This window comes from Nicotiana sylvestris, chromosome 5, assembly GCF_000393655.2.
Source record: "Nicotiana sylvestris chromosome 5, ASM39365v2, whole genome shotgun sequence".
Lineage (NCBI taxonomy): Eukaryota > Viridiplantae > Streptophyta > Magnoliopsida > Solanales > Solanaceae > Nicotiana > Nicotiana sylvestris.
The window spans coordinates 83568985-83583380 of record NC_091061.1 but is presented as its reverse complement, the minus strand read 5'-3'; the positions used below and the strand labels follow the sequence as shown (position 1 = coordinate 83583380).

General features: G+C 40.4%; 2 protein-coding genes across 2 annotated transcripts; both read left to right on the top strand.

The window, feature by feature from the left end:
• Positions 1 to 9477: 9477 nt before the first annotated feature.
• LOC138868902 (uncharacterized) lies at positions 9478 to 10185 on the top strand. The gene has a single exon (XM_070146481.1). It carries the CDS (start codon positions 9478 to 9480, stop codon positions 10183 to 10185), a length of 708 nt encoding a protein of 235 aa, XP_070002582.1.
• A 290-nt stretch (positions 10186 to 10475) lies between these two features.
• Positions 10476 to 13141, top strand: LOC138868901 (uncharacterized). Its single transcript, XM_070146479.1, has 6 exons — positions 10476 to 10815; positions 11308 to 11679; positions 12224 to 12504; positions 12683 to 12901; positions 13007 to 13011; positions 13090 to 13141. The coding sequence occupies exons 1-6, from the start codon at positions 10476 to 10478 to the stop codon at positions 13139 to 13141; spliced, it is 1269 nt and encodes a 422-aa protein (XP_070002580.1).
• The last annotated feature ends 1255 nt before the right edge of the window (positions 13142 to 14396 follow it).

Sequence of the window (14396 nt, the reverse complement as noted above, 5' to 3'; positions counted from 1 at the left end):
TAATAGATTGCTCTCAACAAGAGAAATCGATTGACGATAGTTTTGAGTCATTACGAGAACATCAGATTCGGATAGGCTCGCCGGATTCCAGCCCTAATTCATCGGTTCCATTCAAATCTTTATCATTACCTTTTTTTTCTAAGTTAAAACAAGGTAAAATCTCACCTCCCTCTTTTTCTTTAAGTACCAATTTGATCTCACCATTGTTTCCTTCATGTTCGAGTCAGTAGTCTTCAGGGTTCGTTAATTTGCTTATTCTTGTTCTAGAGTCATCACTGTCTTCTTTGTCTTTCCTGTTTGAATCAATGAGGTTTTGATAGTTTCATACATTCCTTAGCCTGTTAGATTACTTATTTTCATTTGAAGTTATTTCAATCTTCTAGTCAGTCTAGTTAGTTTTGTTCTAGTTTATTAATTATCAATTTTGGTTAAGTAAAGCATGCGTAGATTAATTAGTAAATAGTGTTGGCTATTCTAGTAGTTAGTTGTGTGTTGTATTTGAAATTATATGATAGTTTGTCTTGCCTAAATAATTAATTAGTTGTAATTTAGTTTAAGAGTTTGATTGTCAGCCTATTGTTAGTTTTAGCTTCAATTCTGGTTTGTCATCGTTTGGTATCAACTGAAATTGTGAGGGGTTAATTGAACAATAAAGGAAACTTAAGGGGTTTGTTTGAAGGGTGGGTAAGTGTGGAATAGGATAAACCATGTGGGAAGGTTCTAGAATAAGGGGCAACTGTCCTTATTTGGTTTGCACAAAATGCTGGACTAATAAAGGACAGCCAGCTATCCCAGGTTGTTACAAGATGCTTTTTTCAGGCTAATAGGGAATGATTCCGAAAATAGTTTTCTGCACATGGAATTGAAGCCTATAAAGGCACCTTTTCTTCATCCATTTGGACACGAAAAAGAGACCCTGAAATCCTCTCTGAAATTCAATCTAAAAAAGGCAGAAAAGAAGAAATATTTCTGAGTTTGGTTTCATGTCCTTATTCTTGGTCTTCATTTGTTCTGTATTGATTGGAGCTGGATCTATCTCTAGTCCTTTTGGTTTTCTCCTGCTGGCCGGGTCACTAATTTAAGTCTGAAGATTATTTTGTTTTGGTTTTCCTACTGTTGATCGCCTGTTGTTGTTTATTTACTGCTGGTTCCAACTTACTTCACTTTCATTTGGCATTTTTTCTGAGCTGTTTTCTACACATCAGGTACTGAACTATGAATTCAAGCCAAACTTGTCAAATGTTGACTATTTTGTTTAATGCGTAATGAAGCCTGAATTTCTGAGGTGATATGTAATTGATTTATTTATAAATCTGTTTGCTTGTCAAATCTGTTCATCCATGTTCTCTTGTTAGCATCAGTTCTTTGTTTGATTTGGCTTATTCGACTGGAATGTAAATTGAAACTACATTAGTTGTTATTGATATTCACTTGTTATATCAAAAGCATGCTAAATAATCAATCTCTGAATCTCTTAATTTTGTTGATTGAGTTTATAAGAATTGGAACTAAGTTTATAAGAATTGGTACCAGATGCATGTCCTTAGGGCAATATCACAGCTTAAAATAAAATCTATACAAATAGGTGAGTTTGAAACTATAACATTCATAAAGTGACTAATGTTCATGTGTTGGAGCAGGTTAGATTTGTAATTTGGTACAAAGTTAAGCAAATGTGAAGTGGAAAGAGCAATATGGCTTATAAAATCTAGTACTGCACGATTACTTTTACTTGTAAATTTCACATATGATTATCATTGTAATAATTCTGGCAGATTTTCTATTGGGTTTTGTATGATTTTGATTTAATTACTTTTGGTATGTTGACTGAATATGTAATAGCATTCTTTCATCTATTGTATTCCATGTTGCGGGCCTGGAACAAGAAAGGTCTATCCTAGTAGAAATTGGGTCAAACGCTGTGGGCCTCAATTTAGGCCCAATGACCTTTTATGTGGCTGAATTAAGGTCCAGCTTTGTTGCCTAACTCGTATCTGCACGAAAGCATGTATTAATAGTTGGTTATTCTGTTCAGATTTCATAGATTAGGAGCATTATTTGGGTACTAATGTTTCCTTGTGTTACAATATGATAGATATGTTATTTTGACTCTATGCTCAATGTTGTAGTTAACTCACTACTGCTGTATTTCAGAATTGGCGTTAATTTGTGCATAAGAAGTGAATTGGGTCAGACTTGTAAATAACCCAAATAGGATTGTGTATATGAGTCTAGATACTTTAGGTCGTGGACCATAGAGTATGGCCCAATGAAATTCACATGGACCAACGTTGGCTAGTTTTTAAGCTCAAACATATGGCCTTAGATCTAAGGAAACTTATCAATCACAATTCAATGTTCCATAACAATCAAATGAATCCAATGGGCCCTAAGTTTGATTTTTGATTTCTGACAAAGATCATAGACTAGTATTAAGAAAAAGAATAATGAACCTCGTAGCTTGCTTTAGGTGCGATTTAATATATCACCGTGATTTTGTACACGTTCGCATGACATAATTACGATTTAAAAAATAAAATCGGAGTATGCATTTGCGCAACTTCGACTAAACTTTCTTAATAATAACAAAGCGTTATTAATTGTGGACACATTCGCGTGACATGATTTTTGACGCGCCAAACAAATGGGTACATGTGCACGTGACCTGTTTTAAGATAATTAAAAGAGTTAAATGTACATAGGTTCTAAAATAAGTAATTAGACAATTTGATTAAGCCAAGTATGATCAAAGTGACCGTGCTAAAACCACGGAACCCGGGAATGCCTAACACCTTCTCCCGAGTTAACAGAATTCTTTACCCGAATTTCTGTGTTTCGCAGACTGTATAATAGAGTCAAACATCCTCGATTCGGAATTTTAAACCAATAACTTGGGGCACCATAAATTATCTCAAGTGGTGACTTTGAATTTGATAAATAATCCCATTTCGATTGTCACTTAAATTGGAAAAACTCCCGTATACCCCTTTGTAGGGTAGAAAAAGGAGGTGTGACAGCTCTGGCGACTCTGCTGGGGACAAGAACCCAGAATTTCTGGTTCGGGGTTCAAGAATTCGAGCTTGTTTTGTGATTTTTATTTGGCTTTATTTATTGTTCATATTACTGTATTTGTGGACCTAATGTGCTAACTGCTGCTTATTTACCGCTTTGATATTATTTGAATTGTATTATACTGTTTTCTTACGCTTCCCATCCGAATCTTCTAAAAAATGGTGCACACATTCGCGTGGCCCACTTTTCTATTAGAAGTTATACCATATAGAGCGAGGATAGGCCATCAACAAGGTCGGGTAGATTTTCGTGCTCCCGGTACATTTTCCCCTCTTCAGCTCGAGTTGTTCGCTAGGGTAAGCCAGGTCTAGAACACAACCCCAGATATAAACCTAGAATAACATAACCTCATGCCGGATCCCTAGTAGGAATGTTTGTTTGCATCACGTGCATTTGACTTTAGGGACTCAACATAGGGGTTGGGTCCGTCTAGGACAGGTGTACCCAAAATAGCAGACCATCCTGATACATCCTACGTGCTATGTGAACATTTATTTGTTTCGGCTTGCATGTTGATTGGCTAGGAAAAGAAAATCAAGAGAAAAATCAAGAGTGACGTAGGAAGGAAATAAAGCCCGATTCTGAAAACTCCGGTATTTGAAAATGTCCCGAAACTCTCCCCGACCTTAACCATCCACATGTACAAATGAACACTGTCCAAAACCCGTCACAATTAGTCATAGAACAGGCTCAGATGCAACTTCGTATGTAGTGGAATGATCTAGATGAAGATAGTCGGGATTGGGTAAAAGAGTAGTTGGGTGCCCTTATAGACTTTATAGAAATCAAACCGCTGGAGTATCTAATCAAGGCTTTAGTAACATTTTGGGATCCTGTCCACAACGTTTTCCGTTTCTCAGATTTTGAGCTCACCCCTACTCTAGAGGAAATAGCCGGATATATTGACTTTGATCGGGACTTGTGGAAACAACAACTTATTTTCCCAAGGGCTCTCTTTGTGCACAAATTCTTTGATCTCTTGAATATCAGTAAGCAAATGAAGAAGGCCCATGTAAACAGAGGATGTTGTTCCTTATACTTCTTGTATTTCAAGTTTGGGCACTCAGCTGGGTTCGAAACTCATGAAAAGGGATTAAGCAACAAACACGAGAAGAACATTTGGCAAATTCATCATCAGTTCACTTTCATAGTGGCGTTTTTGGGAATTATAGTCTTTTCGAATGCAGAAAGGACAATAGATATCTGCATGGCCAGAATTGCACAAACCCTCATCACTAAAAAATATCACACACTTGCTCTGTTAGTGCTGACAGACATTTATCGAGCATTGACATTGTGTTAGTCCGGAGCTCAATTCTTTGAAGTCTGTAATGTTCTTCTACAAATGTGGTTGATCGAGCATATCTTTCATCACCCCAAATTCATGAGCTATGGTTCTAGCAAAGATAACTTTATCAAGAGTTACGAGGAAATGGTGAAAGACTACAATGTTCCAGAAGGGTTTGAAGCCTGGGTCTCCCACTTGAAAACTCTAAAAGCAAGTCAGGTCGAGTGGACTATAGGATGGCCCCCGGTGACGGAAATCATACATATGGCGGCTACAAAGTGTAAGGCCCCGTGAAAATTTCTACCCAAAACCTGAAAGCTCGTAGTGCCAAAAGTCTTATTCGGACGTTCGTCGCAGAGATTTGGAGTTCAAAGAAGATGATTGGGTATTTTTGAAGGTTTCCCCCATGAAGGGTATCATGCAGTTTGGAAAGAAAGGAAAATTGAGTGCGAGGTATGTCGGACCGTACAGAATCACTAAAAATATTGGTCAGGTGGCGTACAAGCTCGAGCTGCCACCCGAGATGTCATCGGTACACCCAGTCTTCCATGTGTCTATGTTGAAGAAGGTAGTGGGAGATCCTTCCACCAATGTGCTAGTTGAAACTATTGAGGTTAATGAAGAACTGTCATATGAAGAAGTTCCAGTTGCCATTCTTGACAGGCAAGTCCGGAAATTGAGAAACAAAGAAATTGCCTCCGTGAAAGTGTTATGGTAAAACCAGCAGGTTGAAGAAGCCGCTTTGGAAGCCGAGGAAGATATGAAAAAAAAGTACCTACATTTGTTTGTATAACCATGTAATAGCTTTTATGCATTTGGTTCCTATGAACTCTTATCCTTTGATTTGGTCTATGAAAAACTGTTCTGTTTTGGTTATATGTTGCCTATACTGCCATGGTTAGTGTCATTACAAGTTATGTCATGCCTATGGATTGTGTATATGCTGTTAAGATATGTTTCTGGGGCTCTCTGATAGGTGGATAGGCCTAGATACATAGGATACTCTAGGAAAATTTTTGGAAATTTAGGGAGTTAGCCAAATTTGGGGCTGTTGATATGTTTCATGGTATGAAAAGCTGAGATTGCATAAAGATTGCTAATGAGTGAACCTTGATCCTCATTCGAGGATGAATGATCTTAAGTGGGGGAGGATGTAAGGCCCCGTGAAAATTTCTACCCAAAACCCGAAAGGTCGTAGTGCCAAGTTAGGAATATGTGTTAGAAATTGGTAAAATTATTTAAGCAAGCCGTGGTTCAGACCCTTTGGACTGATCTGTGCATTAAAAAGTTAAGGAATAATATTTTCGAAAAAGTGCATTTCTGTGGTCCATTATGCGGTCGCATAATAGCTATGCGGACCGCATAGTCGCCGCAGAATCAGACAGTTTGATGATTAATTTTGAGGTCAACTATGCGGCCAATTATGCGATCACATAATCAATATGCGGGCTGCATAGTCATCACATAATCCCCTTGGAATTTTTGTGAGGGGCAGTTCTACGGTGCATTATGCGATCGCAGAACAGGTATGCGGACCACATTCTTGCCGTATACCCGGATAGTTTGTTCAGGTTTTTGGGACAATTTTTGTGGTCCATTCTGCGGGCCGCGTGTCCATTATGCGATCATAGAGTGTGTCGGGGCTCCTATTTGCTAACTTTTAAAATCCGACCCCATCCTATTAAAAGCACCTCATTAGACCCCTTTTAAGATATTCTACTGCAAAAAGAGTGAGAGAGGAAGTTCTAGAGAGAGAGAGAGAGGGTGATCTTCAACAATTTCCCACTCAATCCTTGCGTAAGCCCTTGAAGATTATCAAGAAAAGCTGCTAGGCCTTCACCACAAGAGGTAAGAACCACCTTTGGGTTCGAAATTCACACTAAATTGAGTAAATAGCAAGTGGGTTCATGGGAATAAAAATGGATTTTCTTGCATGCATGGGTGATAATGGGGTATGGGAAGATTGTGAGTTAAAAGGATAACAATTTAGGTGTAAGGTGATGAAAATCTCTCACAAAAAGATCCTAAAATCACAATACACACTCAGCGCTTGATAATATGCTTAAATGAGCTAGAATAATCATGTCTCTAATTCTTGGTTCAATTTGTAATTTTCATAAAATAGATTGAAGTTGCTAAGAGTCCCAAAAATTTTGTAAGAATTAAAAGAAAGCTCTATTGAGGTATGTATGGCTAAAACCCCCTCTTATTAGAAATTGAGCTCCGTTGGTGTTTACGTAAATGTGGTAAGACTAGAATTGGTTGATGTATTGATTGTTATTTCACATGAAGGGTGTGCCTCAATGTGTAAAATGTACTATTCATGATATTTAGAGATGTGCGAAGAATATGAACCATATGTTGAAATGCCTAGGCTACAATAAATTTGTTTTACTGAGATTGTCATGCCAACTATGTGAAGTCTTACCTATGCTTACAACTTGAATTGCTTTTGTATGTGCTTTTGATCCCAAATTGCAAGGCTAACATTGAAAATGGAAATGATGTGATAATTGTGGCCCTAAGTGCCTATAAATTGATATATGTAAAATAAAGATTGAAACAAGATGATTAATGAGAAAGGAACAACGCCTCGGTAAGGCGGCCTAGCCGATCGGGCCGTGATCGGACACCATGCCGCACACATGGTAGTATTGTGCCAATATTGAATTCCGGAAAAGGAGAATGAGATTGTGATTTGACGTACATGTCTCAATTAAGGTAACCTAGCCGATCGGTTCGTGATCGAACTCCACTCAAGAAAGCGGTGGTATTATGATTGATGATGAACAGTATGAAATGCCCCAAACTAAAGCAATAGAAATGATGTGAAAGTTATATGATTCTTTTATTCGATGATGTGGTGTTCGGTTAAAGCTTTCAATTGTCCCTTGTGATTTCCTTGTTCTTGTATGATAGTTCTTTCTAATGAGATGGTGTTTAGTTATACACACTAGTACTATTCCATGGTACTAACGTCCCTTTTGCCGGGGGCACTACATTTTTGAATGAATATTGGTGGCTCCATAGCGGATACTGCCGATCGCGTGTAGCGGAGTATCGTCCTCATAAAGTCTTGGTGAGCCCCTTTTTCCTTCAAGGGGTTATGTTGTACATATTATGTTGTAGACTTCCACTTTTGAGGTATAGTCGGGGCCTTATTGCCGACATTGTCATCATTGTCTTTTGTATCCTTAGAGGCGCCGTAGACGTTTGTGTGGGTTATGTACGGGTGTTGGATGGGTCTATAAACTATGTTGTAATTCTAAGCTCTTGTTTCTCTAAATTGTAACTGTATGGAATCTTGGAACTTAACTATGGTTTAAGGTTGTGGTATAAGATGAACTAACAATGTTGAATGTACAACCTTTCCTATTGTCTAAATAAACAAAAGCATGGTTTCTTTAATCATATTGAGTTGGGTAGAAAGTGTTAGATAAGGCTTGCTCAGTTAGGTTCACTCGATTGAGCGCCGGTCGCGCCTCCCGGGTTGGGTCTTGACAAGCTTGGTATCAGAGCCTAAGGTTTTGAAGTGTCCTAGGATTTCTCAGAGTCGTGCCTAGTAGAGTCCTTCTTATCGGTGTGTAGTCGACCACATCTATAATTTGGAGTCTACTTGGGCATTTAGGAATAGCACCCTTCTTTGATATTCTGGATCGTGCGACAAAACTTGTTATGAAACTATTTCCCCTCTAACTAGTGCATTCTTTCAACTTTCAGTACATGGCACCAAAGAAGAAAGACAGAATTGGCCAAGAAGCTAATGCCACCTTAGGAGTGGCTGATGATTCCCTACTTGATACTGCAGGTGAGGGTAGTCGCCCTGCTATCACCCAGCCTAGTTCTTCTATTCCAGAGCAGACTACCCCAGTTCCTACACCTGTGGAGGGTACTACTATCCCTCCCATTGATACTCTTGTTCCGCCTCCCTTCCCATCTTCCGGTCCTGGTAATTCTGATGGGGATCTTAGGGAAGCCAATTAGGCGTTGACTCAGCTAGTCGCCTCTCAGGCCCAAAGGTCAAATGTTACACCCAGTTCGTCTGTCTAGCAAAGGGATTCCACCAGTTCCAGGGTGAATAGATTTCTTCAGTTAGACCCTCCAGTGTTTACGGGTGCCAATCCAGAAGAAGACTCTCAAGATTTTATTGATGAGATGCACAAGACCCTTAGGGTTATGCGTGCAACTGAGACTGAGGGAGTAGATTTGGCTTCCTACCGTCTGAAAGGGGTGTCCTATTCGTGGTTTGAGTTGTAGGAAGATTCCCGTGAAGAAGGGAGCCCTCCGGTAAAGTGGAGCGAGTTTACCGATGCCTTTATAGATCATTTCCTGCCTTTTGGGACAAAGGCAGCCCATGCAGTAGATTTAAGAATATGAAGCAAGGTAACATAAGTGTTTGGGAGTACCACATGGAATTTGCTCGCTTGTCCAAGTATGCCATTCACATGTTGCCCACAATGGAGGCCAGGGTGCACCAGTTTGTTCAGGGCCTTAATCCTTTAACTATTAATGAGGCTTCTACAACTGCCTTAAATTCTGACATGAATTATGGGAAGATCGTAGCATTTGCTCAGGCCACAAAGAACCGTAAACTGAAGAATATAATGGAGAGAGAGGGCAACAACAATGCCCGGTCTACGGGCAACTTGAGAGAGTCACCAGGTGGGGAAAGATCAGCTTTCAGGGGAGGATCATCAGGGCCGTCCCAATCTATGGCACAGTCTTCAGCTAATGCACCTCCATCAAGCCCCAACCAGCAGCAGTAGTGGAGTTGTTTCAGGCCTGGTCAGGGCAATAGAGGATCCCACCAGTGGGGTCAGTTAGGAGAGAGGTCCCAGCAACCGCAAAGGTCCCCATGCCCCAGGTGCGGGAAGATACACTCAGGGATTTACTACTTGGAGTTACCCATATGCTATGGATATGAGATGAGGGGTCATATTCAGAAGCATTATCGTGAATCCTGCCAAGGAGCAGGTAGGGGTACAACACAGCTAGCCAACCCGGTAGCTGCTACATCTTCATCCCCCTCTCTAGATTGAGGTACCCCAGCACCCGCAGGGTGTGGTGCAGCTAGGGGTGGTGTCCATAGTTCAAGAGGACCCAGCCAGTTCTATGCTATGAGTGGTCGCCATAATGCAAAGGCTTCTCTAGATGTTGTTACAGGTATTCTGACTGTCCAATCTCATGATGTGTATGCACTTATTGACCCTGGTTCCACCTTGTCCTATGTTACCCCTTTTGTTGCTATGGAATTTGAGATAGAACCGGATCAACTTCATGAGCCATTTTCGGTGTCTACTCCGGTTGGTGAGTTAATTATGATTGCTCGACTTTATAGAGTTTGTGTTGCCATGGTTCATGGTAGGGATACCATGGCCAAATTTATTGAATTGGGGATGGTCGATTTTGATGTAATAATGGGAATGGATTGGCTTTATTCATGTTTTGCCAAACTTGATTTTCGGGCTAGAACGATGAGGCTTGGGTTTCCCAATGAGCCCGTTGTTGAATGGAAGGGAGATAATGTAGTACGTAAAGGTTGGTTTATTTCTTACCTTAAGGCCGCGAAGATAATCAAGAAGCGGTGTATCTATCATGTTGTCCGTGTTACGGACACTGATGCCGAGGCACCTAGCCTTGAGTTTGTACCAGTTGTGAATGGATTTCCGAAGGTCTTTCCAAATGAGCTCCCTGGGATTCCACCATATAGGGAGATTGATTTTGGGATCGACGTAATGCCAGACATGCAGCCTATATCAATTAAACCTTACAGAATGGCGCCGACAGAATTGAAAGATCTAAAGGAACAATTGAAGGATTTCTAGAGAAGGGTTTCATCCGGCCAAGTGTGTCACCATGGGGCACATTAGTTTTGTTTGTAAGGAAGAAAGATGGGTTGCTACGAATGTGTATAGACTACCGTCAACTTAACAAAGTCACAATCAAAAATAAATATCCTCTACCAAGGATAGATGACTTGTTTGATCAATTGCAAGGTGCTACGTGTTTCTCAAATATTGACTTGCGGTCCGGGTATCATCAATTGAAGATAAGGGAGCAGGATATTCCAAAAACAACTTTTAGGACTCGGTATGGACACTTTGAATTTCTAGTAATGTCTTTTGGGCTAACAAATGCCTCGACAGCTTTCATGGACCTTATGAATAGAGTGTTCAAGCCTTTTCTAGACTCTTTTGTGATAGTGTTCATTGACGATATTCTTGTGTATTCCCGAAGTCGGGAGGACTATGCTGACCATCTCAAGGCAGTTCTGCAGACTGTTCAACAACATCAACTGTATGCAAAATTTTCAAAATATGAATTTTGGCTTGAATCTGTCGCGTTCTTGGGTCATGTCGTCTCCGGGGAAGGAATTACGGTTGATCCTCAAAATATTGCAGCAGTGAAGAATTGGCCTAGACCTACTACTCCAATGGAGATTCACAGTTTCTTGGGTTTGGCCGGGGTACTACAGAAGGTTTGTGGAGGGATTTTCAACTATTGCCTCTCCATTGACTAAATTGACGTAGAAAGCAGTTAAGTTCTAGTGGTCCGATGCTTGTGAAAGGAGTTTCCAAAAATTGAAGTCAAGATTGACTATAACACCGGTATTAGCCCTACCAGAGTGTAAAGAGGGATTTGTGGTATATTGCGATGCTTCAAGGATTGTGCTTGGGTGTGTGTTAATGCAACACGACAAGGTTCTAGCTTACGCTTCTAGGCAACTTAAGAATCATGAAAAGAACTATCCAACCCATGACTTAGAGCTTGCGGCAGTGGTGTTTGCGCTAACGATTTGGCGACATTATTTGTGTGGGGTCCATGTGGATGTATTTACGGATCACAAGAGCCTTCAATATATTTTCCAGCAGAATGAGTTAATCTGAGAGAGAGAAGATGGCTAGAGTTACTCAAGGATTATGACATTGATATTCTCTATCACCCAGGAAAGGCAACTGTTGTGGCAGATGCTCTTAGTAAAAAATCTATGGGACGTTTGGCTCATTTGGAGGCGTATCAGAGGCTGTTGGATGGGGAGGTTCACCAGTTGGCTAATTTAGGAGTTCGTCTTGCAGACTCTAGCGAAAGGGGAGTTGTCATACAGAATAGGGTTGAATCATCGCTAGTGGCGGAAGTGAATGAGAAGCAATTTAACGATCCATTGTTAGCACAACTAAAAGAGGGGATTCATAAATACAAGACCACCGCTTTTTCTTTTGGCATGGATGATGGCACCCTATGGTACCAGGGCCGTTTATGTGTGTTATGGATATTGACGGTCTTTCGGAAAGGATCATGGCAGAATCTCACACTTCCAAGTATTCCGTGCACCTAGGCTCTAGAAAAATGTATCATGATCTCAAGGAAGTTTATTGGTGGAACAACATGAAAAGGGATGTGGCTGACTTTGTGGAAAAATGTTCGAAATGTCAGCAAGTGAAGGCCGAACATCAAAGGCCCGATTGATTGCCTCAAAGCATAGAAATTCCAATGTTGAAATGGGAGATGATCAACATGGATTTTGTGGTAGGGTTCGCACTCCACACAAGTTCGACTCAATTTAGGTGATCGTGGATCGACTCACGAAATCAGCGTACTTCTTGCTAGTTAAATATAACGACACAACAGAACTATATGCTCAGTTGTATATCAGAGAAATAGTCAGGTTGCGTGGCACTCCAGTCTCAATCATTTCAGGTCGAGGGGCTCAGTTCACAGCCAATATTTGGAAGAAATTTCAGCAAGGTTTGGGCACGCAGGTAAATTTTAGCACGACTTTTCACCTACAGATCGAAGGGCAAGCAAAGCGGACTATTCAGACGCTTGAGGAAATGTTGCATGCTTGTGTTCTTGATTTCAAAGGTAGCTGGGATGATCATTTGCCACTCATAGAATTTGCTTACAACAACAGCTTCCATGCTAGTATCCAGATGGCACTATTTGAGGCGTGGTATGGTAGGAGATGTAGGTCTACCATTGGGTGGTTCGAGGTTGGAAAAGCTGAGTTGATAGGGCTGGACCTCGTGCATCAAGCTATGGAGAAAGTCAAGATTATTAAGGAGAGGTTTAAAACTTCTCAGAGTCGCCAAAAGTCTTATTCGGACGTTCATCGTAGAGATTTGGAGTTCAAAGAAGATGATTGGGTATTTATGAAGGTTTCCCCCATGAAGGGTATCATGCAATTTGGAAAGAAAGGAAAATTGAGTGCGAGGTATGTCGGACAAAATCTTTAAGAGGATTGGTCAGGTGGCGTACAAGCTCAAGCTGCTACCCGAAATGTCATTGGTACACCCAGTCTTCCATGTGTCTATGTTGAAGAAGGTAGTGGGAGATCCGTCCACCATTGTGCTAGTTGAAACTATTGAGGTTAATGAAGAACTGTCATATGAAGAAGTTCCTGTTGCCATTCTGGAAAGGCAAGTCCGGAAATTGAGAAACAAAGAAATTACCTCTGTGAAATTGTTATGGCGAAATCAGCAGGTTGAAGAAGCCGCTTGGGAAGCCGAGGAAGATATGAAAAAGAAGTACCCACATTTTTTTGTATAGCCATGTAATAGCTTTTATGCATTTGGTTCCTATGAAATCTTATCCTTTGATTTGGTCTATGTAAAACTGTTCTGTTTTGGTTATATGTTGCCTATACAGCCATGGTTAGTGTCATTACAAGTTATGTCATGTCTATGGATTTGTATATGCTATTAAGATATGTTTCTGGGGCTCTCTGACAGGTGGATAGGCCTAGATACAAAGGACACTCCGGCAAAAGTTTTGGAAATTTAGGGAGTTAGCCAAATTTGGGGTCGTTGATATGTTTCATGGTGTGAAAAGCTGAGATTGCATAAAGATTGCTAATTAGTGAACCTTGATCCTCATTCGAGGACGAATGATCTTAAGTGGGGGAGGATGTAAGGCCCCGTGAAAATTTCTACCCGAAAGCTCGTAGTGCCAAGTTATGAATATGTGTTAGAAATTGGTAAAATTCTTTAAGCGAGCCGTGGTTCGGATGCTTTGGACTGATCTGTGCATTAAAAATTTAAGGAATAATGTTTTCCAAAAAAGTGTGTTTCCAGGGTTCATTATGCGGTCTCATAATAGCTATGCGGACCGCATAGTCACCGCAAAGTCAGACAGTTTGATGGTTAATTTTGAGGTCAACTATGTGGCCAATTATGCGATCGTATAATCAATATGCGGGCCGCATATTCATCGCATAATCCCCTTAGAATTTTGGCAAGGGGCAATTCTGCGGTGCATTATGCGACCGCAAAACAGATTTGCGGACCACATTCTTGCCGCATACCTGGACAGTTTGTTCAGGTTTTTGGGACCATTTTTGTGGTACATTCTGCGGGCCGCATGTCCATTATGCGATCGCAGAGTGTGTCAGGGCTCCTATTTTCTAACTTTTAAAAACCGACCCCATCCCATTAAAAACACCCCATTAGACCCCTTTTAAGATATTCTACTTCATAAAGAGTGAGAGAGGAATTTCTAGAGAGAGAGGTTGATCTTCAACAATTCCCCACTCAATCCTTGCCTAAGCTCTTGAAGATTATCAAGAAAAACTGCTAAGCCTTCACCACAAGAGGTAAGAACTTGAGCCCTAACCTTTGGGTTCGAAATTCACACTAAAATGAGTAAATAGCAAGTGGGTTCATGGGTATAAAAATGGATTTTCTTGCATGCATGAGTGATAATGGGGTATGGGATGATTGTGAGTTAAAAGGATAGCAATTGGGGTGTAAGGTGATGAAAATCTCTCACAAAAGGGTCAGAAATTCACAATGCACACTCAGTGCTTGATAATATGCTTAAATGAGCTAGAATCTTAATCATGTCTCTAATTCTTGGTTCAATTTGTAATTTTCATAAAATAGATTGAAGTTGCTAAGAGTCCCGAAGATTTGTATGAATTTAAGAAAAGCTATATTGAGGTATGTATGGCTAAAACCCCCTCTTATTAGAAATTGAGCTCCGTTGGTGGTTACGCAAATGTGGTAAGACTTGAATTGGTTGATGTATTGATTATTATTTC